At 45.7% G+C, this 16,702-nt stretch overlaps 1 protein-coding gene across 2 annotated transcripts; it reads left to right on the top strand.

Moving 5' to 3' along the window:
• The first annotated feature begins 347 nt into the window (after positions 1–347).
• Positions 348–7,312, top strand: Ebp (EBP cholestenol delta-isomerase). Of its 2 annotated transcripts, none has more exons than XM_057759677.1 (5): positions 348–826; positions 3,028–3,346; positions 5,615–5,651; positions 5,775–5,905; positions 6,824–7,312. In XM_057759677.1, exons 2-5 carry the CDS (start codon positions 3,046–3,048, stop codon positions 7,045–7,047), a joined length of 693 nt encoding a protein of 230 aa, XP_057615660.1. In that variant the 5' UTR covers positions 348–826; positions 3,028–3,045; the 3' UTR covers positions 7,048–7,312. The 2 variants fall into 2 exon arrangements, with proteins under 2 accessions (XP_057615660.1, XP_057615659.1); XM_057759676.1 differs by having other exon boundaries at positions 396–826; positions 2,987–3,346.
• Positions 7,313–16,702: the final 9,390 nt, after the last annotated feature.

The raw sequence follows: 16,702 nt of genomic DNA, 5'->3' as shown, positions 1-16,702 counted from the left end.
CACTAATAGTAAATGATAAAGAATTGAGTGACCCTTATTCTGATTGGTTGCTCAAATTAGGACAGACGAAGGATTGATGTCTACTGGTCAGTAGGACTAAGTGTTGCAGGTTATAATGCTGAAAATGGGTGTTTTCTGACTGAATGCTGACGAGGTGTGCTTGCCCACTGGTTTAGCGCCATGTTCTGTTTGGCTCTTAAGAACTGGCACGGCTGAGAGTCTCCACATCAATTGCTCAGCAGGAGTGAGGGTTTTGAATAGTTTCGATTTGAAGTAGGGACTGGTGAGCGCGGCCGCTGCTGTCAGGGCTGGGGAGTTCTGAGCTCAGGTGGGCGTTAGGTTTGTGCAGAATGCGATCTACCTGTCATATTTTCTTTGCATTCGGACTAGGGATGGGCCTGGGAACTGATGTTGCCTAGAAAATTAAGAGATAGAGGGCCACGCAATGCCTATTCATTAGCAAATGTTCAAGATTTACCGCTTCGTTATCTTCCGCGATGGATAAAGGGGCGGGGAAATTGGAGCCCAGACTAGTGTAGATTTCCTATTGGCAGAAAATGCCCACCGACCTTGGAGGATCCTGGTCTCCACCCAACTCCTGACTTAGTCTCAGCCAACAGGGAAGATGGCACCATGGACGAGGACAGGGCCCGAGACATACGGAGGACTCCTATTGGCAGAAGCCACCTCCTCCACTTCACTATTGGTTCGCTCCATTAGGCGGGGAAGTAGCGAGGGCGGAACTGGGGCTATTTGGGAGCGCTCAGGTCTGCCTGGAAAGTCGCAAGCCTGTACTAAGAAGAGGCCCTGCGATCGCGCCGCCTAGGTGAGTGCTCTCTCCCTGCCAGCCTACCCAAGTCCCCGACTTGTGCCCAGGCCCTCCTCGACAGCCGCCTGCCTTGGAGCCCTGCCCTACCCAGCGCCTGCGCGGGACCTGGGCCCTAAAGCCGTTGTCCAGACGACGGAAGACTCGCCCTCTAGTTGGGCAGCTGCAGTGGAAGGTTCTGGTTGTGATTGGTGGTCTCTGGGCTCGGTTCCCCTTTTTTCTGGTTAGCACCACCCGTGAGACCTGCCTTTGCTACTCCTGACTTGTTGGCGGCACGGCACACTAATTTCCTGGAGTATGGCTTTTGGAGCGTGGTGCATAGGGCTGTTGCTCTGATTGGTCATCTCTGCAGCCTCCCAACTGCTTTTCTTGGACCGTGCGGGTAGGAGTAGCTTCCAATTGAATGATCCCTACCATTGTCTCCCGAGCGAACCCAGGCTATCTTTGTTCCTGTGTCTGTCTACCAAACTGAGCTCCAAGTGCTGGTACCTGGCTTGCTGACAGTGACTCTCCCACCAGAATGTGACCAATGCGGGCTGTGGTCAGGACTGATCGCTGTGTGTCCTGCACTAGATTGTGACCCCTGAGGGCTGAGATCAAGGCCTTTGGTTCTTGTCACCTCCACCAGAGGTGACCAAGAGGACTGGGATCAGGACTTGTACGTGTGTCCTTTGCCACGTTGTGACCCCCTTGAGGGCTGTCTGACTAATAACAAACAGGAAATACAACTCAGTGTAGCTTAGCAGTGCAGCCTGAGGATCCCTTGGAGCCTCGGGGGGCCTCTACTTAGGCTCACGGAGGCCTTGAAACCTGCCTGCCGTGTAAGAAAATGCTAGGATGTATCACCATGAAGCAAGTTAGTGAGTTTGCTCCAGCAGAAAGCTGCACTTGGAAGAGTATTCAGAGAGGAATGCACCTAGGTGCCCAGCAGAAGCTATATATCTAATTTAGGGGCCTGGGGAAGCTGTTTAGTCTCGAAGTTTGTATGTTTGTTTGAATATAGGATCTTGCTATATAGCTCTGGCTACTCTGGAACTTTTTATGTAGACCAGGCTAGCCTGGAACTCATAGCAATCCTTCAGCCTCAGCTTCCAGAATGTTGGGATTTCAGGCATGTGTTAACCACACACTGTTATAACTACACACATTTGGCAAGGACACTGGACTTAAGTTTATTAACTCAGTTTTGACAGTTTTGTGTTTGCTGTTTCCCAGAAACAGGGTATAGTTCTCTTACAGGTGGACTGGTTAAGTATGTCAAAATCCCTGACACCATTACCAAGAGAACGAGGACGACCTTTTACCTTCTCATGCCCACTTTTTTTCCTAGCTAGCTCTCCAGTCTCACCAGTCTCGAGCCAGGCCCATTTCTTATTGCGAGGCCTCCCAATGACTTGGGACAAGCCTTTATTATTTATGTAGATTCGTATTTTAGTTAGTCTTTTTAAAGATTAATTTTATTTTATATGTATGATTATTTTGCCTGCATATATGTATATATGTATGTATCCAGAGAAGCCAGAAGAAGGTGTTGGAGCACCCTGGAACTGGAGTTACAGATGGTTGTGAGCCACTGTGTGAGTGCTGGGAATTGAACCCAGGTCTCTGCCAGAACAAGTACATCTCTCCAGCCCTAGTTATATTCTTTGAAATGACTCAAAATTAGAGTTTTTTTCTTGATTATTTTCCCCCTCTTTCTCCTTCCCACCCCTCCCTCTGAGACAGAGAGCGTCACTGTATAGCCCTGGCTGACCTTGAACTCACTATGTAAACTAGGCTGGCCTCAAAGTCAACAGAGATCCACCTGCCTTCAAGTGCTGGGACTCTAGCCTGTGATACTAGGTCCCACTAAAATTGGTCTGTTTTTAATCCTCCAGGCTTATAGTAATTCTGTTAAATAATGGATCCAGTTCATTTACATTTTGTTTGTTTGTTTTTTCCGTGTAACAGGACAGGGTTTCTCCGTTTAACAGCCCTAGCTGTCCTGGAACTAGCTCTGTAGACCAGGCTGTCCTCGAACTCACAGAAATCCACCTGCCTCTGCCTTCGGATAGGATGAAAAGCCTGCACCACCACCACCACCCGGCTCATTTACATTTCTTATTGCAAACTATTTGGATTTGGTTTAATTATCTCACCATGTACTTTTTGTTTGCCCAGGTTTTTCTGTTCCTTTTTTCTCCCTGTTTATCTCCAAGCAGCCAGCGGCCCATAGAAGCATGACCACCAATATGGGCCCCTTACACCCATACTGGCCCAGGCACCTGAGGCTGGACAACTTTGTGCCTAATGACCTCCCGACCTGGCATATTTTGGCTGGCCTATTCTCCGTCTCTGGGGTCCTAATTGTGATCACGTGGCTGTTGTCTGATCGAGCTTCCGTTGTCCCACTTGGAACTTGGCGTCGACTGGCCCTGTGCTGGTTTACTGTTTGTACATTCATTCACCTTGTGATCGAGGGCTGGTTCTCTTTCTACCATGACATCCTTCTTGAAGACCAAGCCTTCTTATCCCAACTCTGTGAGTCCCGAGTTCTTGTACTGTGGGAGGGAATTTTTCTGGGTAGAGATTGGCTTTGATATTTAAGCACCACCCCCCATGCTTGCTTACTTTTTTCTTTCTTCCTTCCTTCCTTTCTTTCTTTTTTAGTTCTGTTCGTTTCAAAGCCTAAGCAGTTGTTATCTGTGCTGAGATTCTTTTTGTTTTTTGTTTTTTAAAAACATTTATTAATTTGGGGCTGGAGAGATGGCTCAGTGGTTAAGAACACTGGCTGTTCTTGCAGAGGACCCGGGTTCAATTCCCAGCATCCACGTGGTGGCTCACAACCATCTGTAACTCCAGTCCCAGGGGAACTAACACTCTCTTGTGGCCTCTGAGCTCACTGCACATACATACATACATACATACATACATACATACATACATACAGAGAGAGAGAGTAGTTTGGATGCTCACCTTAATAGACCTGGATGGAGGTGGGTGGTCCTTGGACCTCCCACAGGGCAGAGAAAACTGCTTGCTCTTTGGGCTGAGGAGGAAGGAAGACTTGATTGGGGGAGGGGGAGGGAATGGGAGGTGGTGGCGGGGAAGAGGCAGAAATCTTTAATAATTAAATAAATTAATTAATAAAAAAGAAAAATACTCTAATTAACAAGTAAAAAAATAAATAAATAAATAAATAAAATAGGGTTGTAGAGATGGCTCAATGGTTAAGAACATTTACTGCCGTCCTTTCAGAGGATCTGAGTTCAATTCCCAGCGCCCATATCAGGCATTTCACAAATGACTATAACTAGCTCCAGGGAATCTGATACCTCTCTGGCCTCCAAACACCTATATACATGTGATACACACATGCACACGCACGCACACACAGCCTTAGATAGAAATAAATAAGTTAAAAAATAAAGTAATTTTCATTTATTCATATGAGTGCTCTTCCTGAATATGCGTGTATGTGCTGTTTGCATGCCTGTGGAGGCAGGGAAAAGGCACCAGATCCCTTGAAACTGAAGATAGGGATGGCTGTTCTTTTTAAAATCTTTTTTTAATTAATAATTTTAAAGGTAGTTTTTATGTGCAAAGGTGTTTTACCTACCTGTATGTCTATATGCTAAATGTATGCAATACCTGCAAAGGCCAAAAGAGGGAATTGGAACCCCAGGACTGGAGCTAAAGAGGTTTTTGTTTGTTTTGTTTTTCGAGACAGGGTTTCTCTGTAGCTTTGGAGCCTGTCCTGGAACTCCCTCCATAGACCAGGCTGGCCTCGAACTCACAGAGATCCGCCTGCCTCTGCCTTCCAAGTCCTGGGACTAAAGGTGTGCACCACCACTGTCCGGCTTGGAGTTAAAAGAGGATTGTGAGCCACTATGTGAGTGCCCTGCCTTCCAGAAGAGCAGTCAGTGCTCTTAATGGCTGAACCATCTCTCCAGCCCAAAATGCACACATGACATTCACTGCTTATTATTATTTTTTTTTCAGTCTCATGTAGATCTGGCTGGCTTGGAACTTGCTATGTAGTAGATCAGGCTGGCCTTGAACTCACACAGGTCGACTGCTTCTGCCCCGACTGCTTCTGCCTCCCGAGGGCTTGCATTAAAGGGTATGATACCATGCCCCACCCAGTTAGGGACAGTTGTAAACCGCTATGTGGACATTGAGCCCAGGTCCTCTGCAAGAGCAGCAAGTGTTTTATCCTCCACTGAGCGATCTCTCCACCTCCACAAGTTGTTTGTTTTGAGACAGATCTCACTGCATAGTTTTGGCTGGCCTGAAACTATCTCTGTTGACCAGGCTGGTCTTGAACTCACAGAAATTCTCCTGCCTCTGCCTCCCGAGTGCTGGGATTAAAGGTATACACCACCACTGCCTGGCAGCCATCTTCTAGTTTTTTCCAGACAGTATCTCATGCAGTCTGTGCTGGCTTCTAAATATCTATGTAATTAAAAGATGAACTTGAACTTCTGATTCTCCTGCCTCTGCTTCTGCCTCTGCCTCTCAAGTGCCGGGGTTACAAACATGCAGCATCACACCTGACTCTCCCACTCCTCATCATCTCTGCCCCCTGTTATACCATGTGCCTCGAGTGCCATGCAATCCTAGCACCATCGTGTGTCAGTCTTTACACATGTTACATACACACACAGACCTTAGAATCAAAACTGCTCCCTCCATCAGCCAGCTGAACAAACTGAGGCATGGGGATATTATAACGATTGTTGTACAGTGATTATCACGAATATGCCTTCCTTTTCCTGACTCGATTCTTCATGTATCTGTTTGCCTCAGGGAAAGAGTATTCCAAGGGAGACAGCCGATATATCCTGTAAGTATTTTGCCTCTGTCAGTGGAAACTTGTACTGGTTTGGGGCAGTGGTGAGTTGGGGCACTAACAAGCTATTCTGTGGGCAGAGCACAATGATGCCAGTGTTCATCTTTTCTCTTGCAGTAATGATGGCTTCATCGTCTCTATGGAGACTATCACAGCTTTGCTCTGGGGACCACTCAGCCTGTGGGTAGTGATTGCCTTTCTCCGCCAGCAGCCCTTCCGCTTTGTCCTACAGCTTGTGGTCTCTGTGGGTGAGGAGAAAATTTACACCTGGCACTACAAGGGTTACTGGGCACATCCCTGTGGGTGAGATTGCATACGTATCCAGTAAGGGGTAGACACGCTGAATTATAAGCTCCTTGGTATTCTGGAACATCCAAATCTCTCTCTCTCTCTGAGCTTGCCTCTCCGGGAGGAATGTGTATTTCTCTTCTTTCTCCATCAGCGTCTCCTATGAAGGTTACTTGATAAAGTTAATACTGCCCAGGATCCCTGGGTCCTCCAGGATCAGGACCTAAAGTGTTAGCTTTTCTTTCGTTTGCATATATGAGCTCTCTTTAGACTCTTTAGTCCTGAAATGCCAAGTTGTCATGAATTCTAGGATTTTAAACTTCCCTTCAGTTCTAGACCTCTGAGGTCTCCTGAGTTGAATTTTCTATGCTCTTTCTTTCTGGGGGGGGGGTTCAAGACAGGGTTTCTCTGTACCTTTGGAGCCTGTCCTGGAACTAGCTCTTGTAGACCATGCTGGCCTCGAACTCACAGAGATCTACCTGCCTCTGCCTCCCGAGTGTTGGGATTAAAGGTGTGCGTCACCACCGCCCCGGCTTGAATTCTCTATGCTCTTGCTTGGTGTGGAGGTACATGCTTGTAGTCCTAGCATTCAGAAGACTGAGGCAAGAGAATTGTGAGTTTGAGGTCAACCTAGGCTACATACCAACACTCTCTCTCACACAGACACACACAGTGGGGGGAGGGTTGAAGGGAATTCCGAAAGGAAGAAAAAAAATTACCCAAACTCTGACTTCTGAAATTTGTACTTTGTTATCTCAGATTTGCAGCTTCAGTTTCAGAATTTGTTTTGCCTCTGAGTCCTGGCAGATGCCATGGAAGAGAGTCTGGCTTAGCTTCCTTGTCCTCACAAGAGCTTTTCCTTCTCTTGCCTCCCACAGGCCAGATATACGGGGATGTGCTGTACTTCCTGACAGAGCAGCGCGATGGCTTCCAGCATGGGGAGCTAGGCCACCCCCTTTATTTCTGGTTTTACTTTGTTATCATGAATGGCATATGGCTGGTGGTACCTGGAGTCCTCGTGCTTGATTCCATAAAGCATCTCACGCATGCCCAGAGCATGCTGGACAGCAAGGTCATGAAAACTAAAAGCAAGCATAACTAAAGAGCAGTAGAGTGGGCTGGAACACCGTTGCTGAGGCGCTCTGCCCACCTCCCAGAAGACCCAAGTCCTCCTCCCACAGGTTGGAGGGTCAGAACTATCTGATTAGTCACATTCCGACTGAGGAGTAAGCACAAAAAGAGGCAGTCAGGAAAGGTAGAGAATGTGTGGAGCTACTGCCGGGAACCATTGGGGAAAAGATGTAAGGGGGGAGGGGGTCCGTGATGGTGGCAATTTTCAAAACCGGGAAATAAAATATCTTTAATTATAACACTGAGAGACATTTAATTCCTAATCCTAGCAATGTCATGTAACTAACCCCACAGACCTCTCCCATCCCTTCATCATTCATAGCTTCCATCACTGCAGAAATAGCCCATGTCTGGCCTTACAAACCTTTAACACTGACTCCACACACTCCCGTGATTTACCCTGTAGAACCTTGAACTCACCCACAGAACTCCCTCCATGATCACCCTGTGACTTATCCCATAAATCCTGCCCGTAACCCTGTAGTTCCCTTATTAGCTTGGACTGCCATAACCAAATGCTATGAACTGAACAGCAGACATGGAAGTTCTCAGTACTGGAGCTGGTCAGTTGAGTGTCAGAAGGTTTGGCTTTCTCTTTTTTTTTTCTTTCTTTTTTTTTTTTTTTTTTTTTGAGACAGGGTTTCTCTGTGGTTTTGGAGCCTGTCCTGGAACTAGCTCTTGTAGACCAGGCTGGTCTCGAACTCACAGAGATCCGCCTGCCTCTGCCTCCCAAGTGCTGGGATTAAAGGCGTGCGCCACCACCGCCCGGCTCTGGCTTTCTCTTTCTTAAGCCTCTTTCCTAGCATTGCATTCTGTGTTCTCACATCTCCCTAGGTGCCCAGCTTCTGCTGTTTGCCTTTTCCTGGGGCACCATTTGCATTGTATTAGGGCCCATCATACCAGCCTCATTTTCAACTTCATCCAAACTGGCCACTTTCTACAGTTCTGGGAGTAAGGACTTCAATATATGAAGAGGACACAGTCCAGTCCCTAATATTCCTGCCCTCTGGTCTCCCTAAATTCATATCCTTCTTGCATGCAAACCTTGTTTATCCCCATCCCTCATCCTCAAATCCTTCACTCATTCTGAAATTAACTTTTTCTGGGGTAAAGTTGGATTGCTGGAGATCAAAGAGAATCCAAAATCTTCAACTAGGCTCCACCCCTAAGCCACATTCATCACTCATGAATGAACTTTGTTTTTTTTTGTTGTTGTTTTTTTCCTTCGAGACAGGGTTTCTCTGTGTAGTCCTGGCTATCCTGGAACTCACTCTATAGACGAGGCTGGCCTTGAACTCACAGAGATCCACCTGCCTCTACCTCCCAATTGCTGGGATTAAAGGCATTTCTTTTTGTTTTTTAAATTTTGTTTTGTTTTTTGAGTCATGGTCTTATTATATAACCCAAGCTAGCCTGGAACTCACTGTGTAGTTCAGGCTGGCAGCATTTCAAATGCTAGGATTGTAGGTTTGTGCCGCCAAACCTAGCTTTTTTGATTTTTTGATTATTGATTGATTTGGAGACAAGAAATTACTATGTATTCTAAGGTGGTCTTACCATGAAGGCTAGGCTGGAGTAGAACTGGTAATCCTGAAGCCTCTGGCTCAGCTGACCTTTCCAGTGGCGAAAGTGCAGGCATGTGCTCTCATGCTCAGCTCCTTGCATGGATTTTTTTTTTCAAGACAGGGTTTCTTTGTGTAAGGGCCCTGGCTGTCCTGGAACTAGCTCTTGTAGACCAGGCTGGCCTTGAACTCACAGAGATCCGCCTGCCTCTGCCTCCCGAGTGCTGGGGTTAAAGGTGTGCGCCACCGCCGCCCAGTGCATAGATTTTTTTTAAAAAAAAAATTTACCTTTATCTTACTGAGTATGGCTATTTTCTGTACACTATGTGTGTGTACTGTGGAGGCTGGAAGGAGGCATCAGATCACCTGGCACTGGAGTTAGAGATGGTTGTGAGCACCATGTAGGTGCCAGAAAAGCAGTCAGTGCTCTTAACTCCCTTGGCATGAATTTTTAATACTAATTTCAATTAAATATAAGGATAAGACTTGAGGTATGATTCATTCTTAGGCAAGAACTCTTACTTGCTGTGAACCTGTGAAACCAGATGAGTTTTCTGTTTACAAAATGCAGTGGCAAAAAAAAAAAAAAAAAAAATGCAGTGGCAAAGCTGAGAATTGGGGCATGCCTTTAATCCTAGCACCAGGAGGGCAGAGGCCAACTCGTTCTGCATAGTGAGTTCCAGAGCAGCCAGAGCTACATAGTGAGACCCTGCCTTGAAAAAAAAAATGCATTGGCAGGGCTGGTGGATCCCATTCCACAATGGACAACTTGTGGAATGGGATCACAGGATCCAAGTAAGTTAAAATTCCATTCAGTGTTACATTCCCTTGGCTTGATGCTCTGTCTTCCAGATAGGGGTCTGGCCTCTGAACCTGCTCAGCCCTGGATGGCAGCTTTCCCCACTAACCAAGGAATAGCCTTTTCAGAACTAAGAGACACATCACAGCCTGAGAGACCTATTGTTCCGTCCTAAACAATTGAAGTGGGACAACATACCTTTATTTTACCCTTTCCTTGTCCCCCTCAGTCTCAGCTGGCAGTGTCTGTGCTGGTGTCGCCCCACCTCCACTCCCGGATTCTGATAAGATGGCTGGTGAGATCAACGAAGTATACCCAGCCAGCAGTGATTTTTATAGATTATGCAGCCATGCCCTTGCTGTTTCCTCCATAACACTTTCTTGCATTCTGAAGATAGGCTGAAAATGTTCTAAACCTCCTTGTTCCTTTCTTCCAAATACTTCTTTTTTTTTTAATTTATTTGTCTTTTGTTATTCGAGGCAGGGTTTCTCTTCATAGTCCTGGCTGTTAAGCAGCAAAAAGAAAATCGGGTTACAACACTTTTTGTTTGCTTGCTTGTTTGTTTCCTTTTGTTTTTCAGATAGGTTTTTATGCTGTAGTCCAGGCTGGCCTGGAACTAATTATGTAGCCAGAATTACCTAAAACTCAGGGCAGTCCTCCTGCTTCAGCCTCTTGAGTCATGGTGTGATTACAGGTATGAGCCATCACTCCCAGTAATCTTCAAGGCATTTCTCGGAGATCGTAACTAAAAATCAAAGTTCACCTCTCACAAAGTTCTCCCGTTACTAGAATAAATTCAATCAAGTTTATTTTTTTTGCCTTCCTTCCGGTTTCCTTGTGTTCCTTATTTCCATGTAAGATCTCAACAGATGCACCTAGAATATCCATATTATTACTGTCTTTTTATTCTTTTTAAATTCGTTTTTACTGTTTTATGTACATGGTATTTTTGCTTGCATGCATGTCTGTGTACATGTTCATGTAGGGCCCACTGAGGTGAGAAGACAGCATTCCATCCCCTGGAAATGGAGTTAGAGACAGCTGTGAGCTGCCATGTGAACTGAACTGTGCTGTGTAGCTGGGAATTGAACCTGGGTCCTCTGGAAAAGCCCTCTCTCTTCTTCCAACAGACAGTCTCTTAAGGCAGTTGTCTTGGTCTGACCTGAGCTGCTATAAGAAAATGCACTGTAAACTGGGTGTTTTATAAACAACAGAAACTTTTTTTTCTTTTTTTGGTTTTTCGAAACAAGGTTTCTAGCTTTGGTGCCTGCCCTGGAATTAACTCTTGTAGACCAAGCTGGCCTTGAACTCACAGAGATCCGCCTGCCTCTGGCTCCTGAGTGCTGGGATTAAAGATGTGCGCCACCACCACCCAGCTCCAGAAACTTCTTTAACACAGTTCTAGAAGCTAGTGCTAACAGTACGGGCCACTTTTCACTTTTTCACTGTGTCCTTACATAGTTGAAGCTTTAGATCTCTGGTCTCTTTCTTTCTTTTAACTTTGGAGACAGGGTTTCTCTGTTTAACAGCTCTGGTTGGCCTCGAACAACCTCTGTAAACCAAACTGGCCTCGAACTCAGCTACCTGCCTCTCTTTGCCTCCCAAGTACTAGGATTAAAGGTCTAAAAGTGTGTGCCAGCACTACCCAGCTTCTCTGGTCTCTCTCTCTCTCTCTCTCTCTCTCTCTCTCTCTCTCTCTCTCTCTCTCTTGTCTTTTTTTGGGGGGGTGGCGAACAGGTTTCTCTGTGTACTGGTCATCCTGGAACTGGATTTGTAGACCATCAGGCTGGCCTCGAACTCACAGAGATCCACCTGCCTCTGCCTCCCACGTGCTGGAATTAAAGGCGCGTGCCACCACCGCCCGGCTTTCTGGTCTCTTCTTATTTGGCCACTAAATACTATAACCACCTCCTTGTCACACTGAAGATTAGATTTCAGTTTAGTAATGGGGTGACACAAGGTTGAGACTATAAAAATCAAGGTTTTTTAAAGCATATACGTCAAACCCCTTCCTCTACCCATTATCCAGTTAGAAAACTACCTCCACATCTTTAGATGTCACTTGCAGTACCTCCATCCTTCTCAGTATCAACTCTGTACTAACAATATGCCATAGATAAAGAGGCTGTGGGATGGGGGTATATGTAGATAGTTGTTCATATAACTGATACTGACCTTCAACTCCTGATCTCTTGCCTCCATTTCTTTGTGTTTTTGTTTTTGGAGACAGAGTTTCCTCTGTGTAGCTTTGGAGCCTGTCCTGGCATTTGCTGTGTAGACCAGGCTGGCTTCGAATTCACAGACATCTGCCTGCCTCTGCCTCCTGAGTTCTGGGATTAAAGGTGTGTGGCACCACTGTCCGGCTGTCTCCATTTCTTTTTTCTTTCGAGACATGGTTTCCCTGTAGCTTTGGAGCCTGTCCTAGAACTAGCTCTTGTAGACCAGGCTGGCTTCGAACTCACAGAGATCCACCTGCCTCTGCCTCCCGAGTGCTGGGATTAAAGGCATGTGCCGCACAGGTGTTGTGCCTGGCTTCCATGTGGTTAAGACAAGATAACAGGAATTTCCTGGGGCTGGTGGAGTAAGCTACTTGATAGGCTAAGGCAAGAGAATCTCAAGTTTAAGGCCAGCCTTGGCAACTTGGTGAGACCCTGTCTCAAAAAGTAAAAAGAGAGCCAGGCATGTCCTACACTCAAGAGGCAGAGGTAAGCAAATCTTTGGGTTTTGAGGCCAGCCTGATCTGCATAGCAAGTTCCAGAACAGCCAGGGCTTTATGGATGGATCCTATCTTGCAAAACATAAACAAACAAAACAAACAAAAAATGAGGGATGGGATACAAATCCATGGTAGAGTACTGAGCTAGTTTGTGCAAGGACCTCTGTTTAATCCACAGTACAAACAGCAAAAGCCATGTTTTCTCAGCTCTAGAGGCTGATGGGTCACGTTCATTTTGTCAGGTTTGATGGTCGTGAAGGTGCTCTCCTTGGCTTGCACGTAGTTATGTCTCACTGTGTCTCCATAGGGTTGGCCCTCCTTGTAAACCATGTCTATGTCCTAATTGCTTCTTTTTTTTTTTTTGGTTTTTCGAGACAGGGTTTCTCTGTGGCTTTGGAGCCTGTCCTGGAACTAGCTCTGTAGACCAGGCTGGTCTAGAACTCACAGAGATCCGCCTGCCTCTGCCTCCCGAGTGCTGGGATTAAAGGCGTGCGCCACCATCGCCCGGCATCTTATCAAGACACTAGTCAGATTTTCATTAGAGCTCAACCTATTGGCCTCATTTTAACTTAATCACCTTTTTACTGGCCCTACCTCCAAATATAGTTACAAAATAAGTTACTGGGAATCATTTTTATTTTAGTTTTTCTTTTCGAGACAGCGTTTTTCTGTATAACAGCCCTGGCTGTCCTGGAACTCATTCTGTAGACCAGGCTGGCCTCTGCCTCTCAAGTGCTGGGATTAAAGGTGTGTGCCACCACTGCCCGGTTTTCAACAAGAATTTTTTTGGACCTGCATTACCCTGATTACTCATCCTATATATCCTCAGCACTACTACATAGAGCCAAAGAACCTCTCAATATTCACTGTAAAATTCCCCACCACAAAGTCTAAATATCCCCAATCTCTAGCCCTACAGAATCCCTCACTCATAGACCTACCTCATCATGGCCCCATGGGCCCTATCACTAATTACATATCCTATTCACCTCACAGACCTTTCCCTGAATCATTTAGCTTCCTGGCCCCTAATCATTCATTCCACAGACTCACCCATCATGAACCCTATAAAACTCTCACTCCATGGGCCTTTCTATTTACCCCAGAGACCCTGTCATAGTTCACGTTTCCATTCACCCCAGAGATGCCCTGTCATAGTTCACTCAGCTGTACCATTATTCCCCAAGCCCTGCTCTCTCAACAGAGTACCCCACCACTCACCTTACAGGCCAGCACAACAGTGTCTGCAAATCCCCATTAGTCTACACAGCCCCTGGCACCTGAAGCCACCTCACCAGTCACCTACAGATTCCTAACCACTCACCCTAACAACCAACTACAGTTCTCTACAGACTCATGCATTATTTGCCCCATAGGCATCACTAACTCTGTCCCTTACATTTCAACACCCGTTATTCGCTTCGCTGCAAAGACTCTCCACCAATGAACTTACCCACCACTACCCCATGCGTCCTCATCACTCAGCTTCCCGTCTCTTGATCACATCTAACACTTGACCCCCACAGACACTTGTTATGCCCTGTCTGTGGAAAGTGGGACTTCAGTTCAAGTCCTGCCTTTATTCAGGCTTTCACTGTAAATTTGGAGAAATGAGGTTGGGGAGATGGCTCAGAGATTAAGAGCACTGGCTGCTCTTCCAGGGGTCCTGAGTTCAATTCCTAGCAACCACGTGGTGGCTCACAACCATCTGTAATGAGGTCTGGCGCCCTCTTCTGGCCTGCAAGCATACTTGCAGGCAGAATACTATACACAATAAATAAACCTTTTTAAAAATTTTGGAGAAACGTCTTTCTAAATAAGTATATTTCAAGAGGCAGCAGACATGGCAGCAACAAGAATCCCACCAGCAGTCAAAAAAATGCCTGGCCATCCAAATGTTAAGACCAGAGTCCTGCATAATTTCACCTCAATTTTTTCATTTCATACGCTGTCACTTAATGCCTTGCACTATTTGAAGATGTGCTCCATCTCACATACTAGACACAGCCTCAGTTTCTCACCTCTGTACTCCCTACTGTTGGTGTTACTTTGCCTTTTGACCTTGAACTCATTTCTTCACAGCCTTCAATACTTCTCAGTGCTGAGTGATATGTAAATACTACTGGTTTTTTTTATTATGTATACAACATTCTGTCTGTGTGTATGCCTGCAGGCCAGAAGAGGGCACCAGACCTCATTACAGATGGTTGTGAGCCACCATGTGGTTGCTGGGAATTGAACTCAGGACCTTTGGAAGAGCAGGCAATGCTCTTAACCTCTGAGCCATCTCACCAGCCCATAAATACTACTGTTAATAGCATCTACATCATTGAGTTTTGATTACAGTTAAAATGGATTGATGTAGGAAGTCTGTCTAGCATGTATACTATTATTTGTTGACTAGAAGAATGAATAGACAAATGAAAAGGAATGGTCTCCCCATAATAATAGCAAAGGCCTCCTTTTTTATCTCCTTGTTTCCAGTATCTTTCTGTCTAATCCCTCTGCACACCCAAGAAGAGACATCTTACCCTGTCAAAAAGGTGCCCCAATGCCTTCAGTGCTAATGGGTTAGCTGATCATTCCTCTCTAACAGAACTGAAATGAGAAGGAGATTCGAATTCTTTCCCAGCAGAAAAATCCAGTAGTGAGCCAGGCGTGGTCGTGTGATTGAGTGACGGCTAGCGTGCACAAAGCCCCGAGTCTGATCTCCAGCAACCCATGAAGCCAGGCATGGTGGCACAACCTGTAAAAACGCCATTTCAGAAGCTCAAGGTTTTCTCCAGCTATATAGCAAGTTCAAGGCCAGCCTGGGCTACGTGAGTCTATCTCAAAAAAGAAAAAAATTTAAGGCCCCATGAGATGGCTCCATGTGTAAAAGTGCTTGTTGTCAAGACTGATGACCTGAGTTTGACCCACAGTATCAATATGGGGGAGGGAGAGAACTGACTCTTGCAAGTTCACCTCTGAGTAGCACATGCACACTGTGGTACATGCACACACATACACAATAAAATGTAATAACACACAATAAAATGTAATATTTTTTTTTAATTTTTCTGCTGTACATGGTGGTACACACCTTTAATTTCAGCACTCAGGAGGTACAGACAGGTAGATCTCTATGAGTTCCAGGCTAGTTTGGTCTACATGGAGAGTTTCAGGACTATCAGGGCTATATAGTGAAAACCTAGTTTTTTCTCAGAGGTTAAAATACCAGGCAGTGGTGGCACATGCCTTTAATCCCTGCACTTGGGAGGCAAGGGCTGGTGGATCTGAGTTCAAACCTGGTCTACAAAATGAGTTCCAGAACAGCCAGGACTACTAAGAGAAACTGTCTGGAAAAAAGAAGAGGGAAAAAGTACCTAAGATGTCTTCAAATAGCGGGGCAGTGGTGGCGCGTGCCTTTAATCCCAGCACTCAGGAGGCAGAGGCAGGTGGATCTCTATGAGTTCGAGGCCAGCCTGGTCTACACGAGCTAGCTCTAGGGCAGGCTCCAAAGCTACAGAGAAAACCTGTCTCATAAAACAAAACAAAAAAGATGTGTTCAAGCATCTAACCCATATTTAATAGACACATATTTTTACTGTGATTGTATGCTAGGGGTCTCCTGTATGCTAGACTATATTGATCTACCAATGAGGTACACCCCAGACAGACAGAGCTTATAACAGGCCTGACCTCAATAAGCTGTAAGGATTAAATAAAACAAAGACAGTGTAGAGCCAGCAATTTCGAGATTAAGTCTGAACAATCCAAACAGCCTGGGCTACATGAATATGTCTCAAAAATGAAATTAAACCTGGAAAAAAAATTCTGGAGAAAAGTAGGACCTTCAGAAAGCATCATATGTTTGCATTGGGAAAATTACTTAATGAAATATAGCAAGAGTTCAGAATGTGTAAAACTCTTTGTGTACAGTTCCTTGGATCTTTGTTTTGTTTTGTTTTTTTCTTTTTTTGGGGGGGGGTTTCTTTTTTTTTTTTTTGGTTTTTCGAGACAGGGTTTCTCTGTGGTTTTGGAGCCTGTCCTGGAACTAGCTCTTGTAGACCAGGCTGGTCTCGAACTCACAGAGATCCGCCTGCCTCTGCCTCCCAAGTGCTGGGATTAAAGGCGTGCGCCACCACCGCCCGGCTGGGGGGGGGTTTCGAGACAGGGTTTCTCTGTGGTTTTGGAGCCTGTCCTGGAACTAGCTCTTGTAGACCAGGCTGGTCTCGAACTCACTATTTTGTTTTTTGAGACAGGGTTTCTCTGTGTAACCCTGGCTGTCCTGGAACTCGCTCTGTAGACCAAGCTAGCCTCGAACTCTGATTCGCCTGCCTTTGCCTCCGGACTGCTAGGATTAAAGTTATGCCAGTTCCTTGAATTTAAGTGAAAATTATTTATTAAGATACTCTGGAAGGTGGGCACTGGAAGGTGGTTCACACCAGTAAGCCCCTGGAAATCTGAGGTTAAAAGGAAACAAAATAAAAAACCCTGAAGTTCGAATTAACCCGGGAAAATGAGCAAGATTCAGTAAAAACAAACAAAAGAACTAAATACAAAAATC

This window comes from Chionomys nivalis, chromosome X (genome assembly GCF_950005125.1).
Source record: "Chionomys nivalis chromosome X, mChiNiv1.1, whole genome shotgun sequence".
Lineage (NCBI taxonomy): Eukaryota > Metazoa > Chordata > Mammalia > Rodentia > Cricetidae > Chionomys > Chionomys nivalis.
This window is presented reverse-complemented; position numbering and strand designations above follow the sequence as displayed.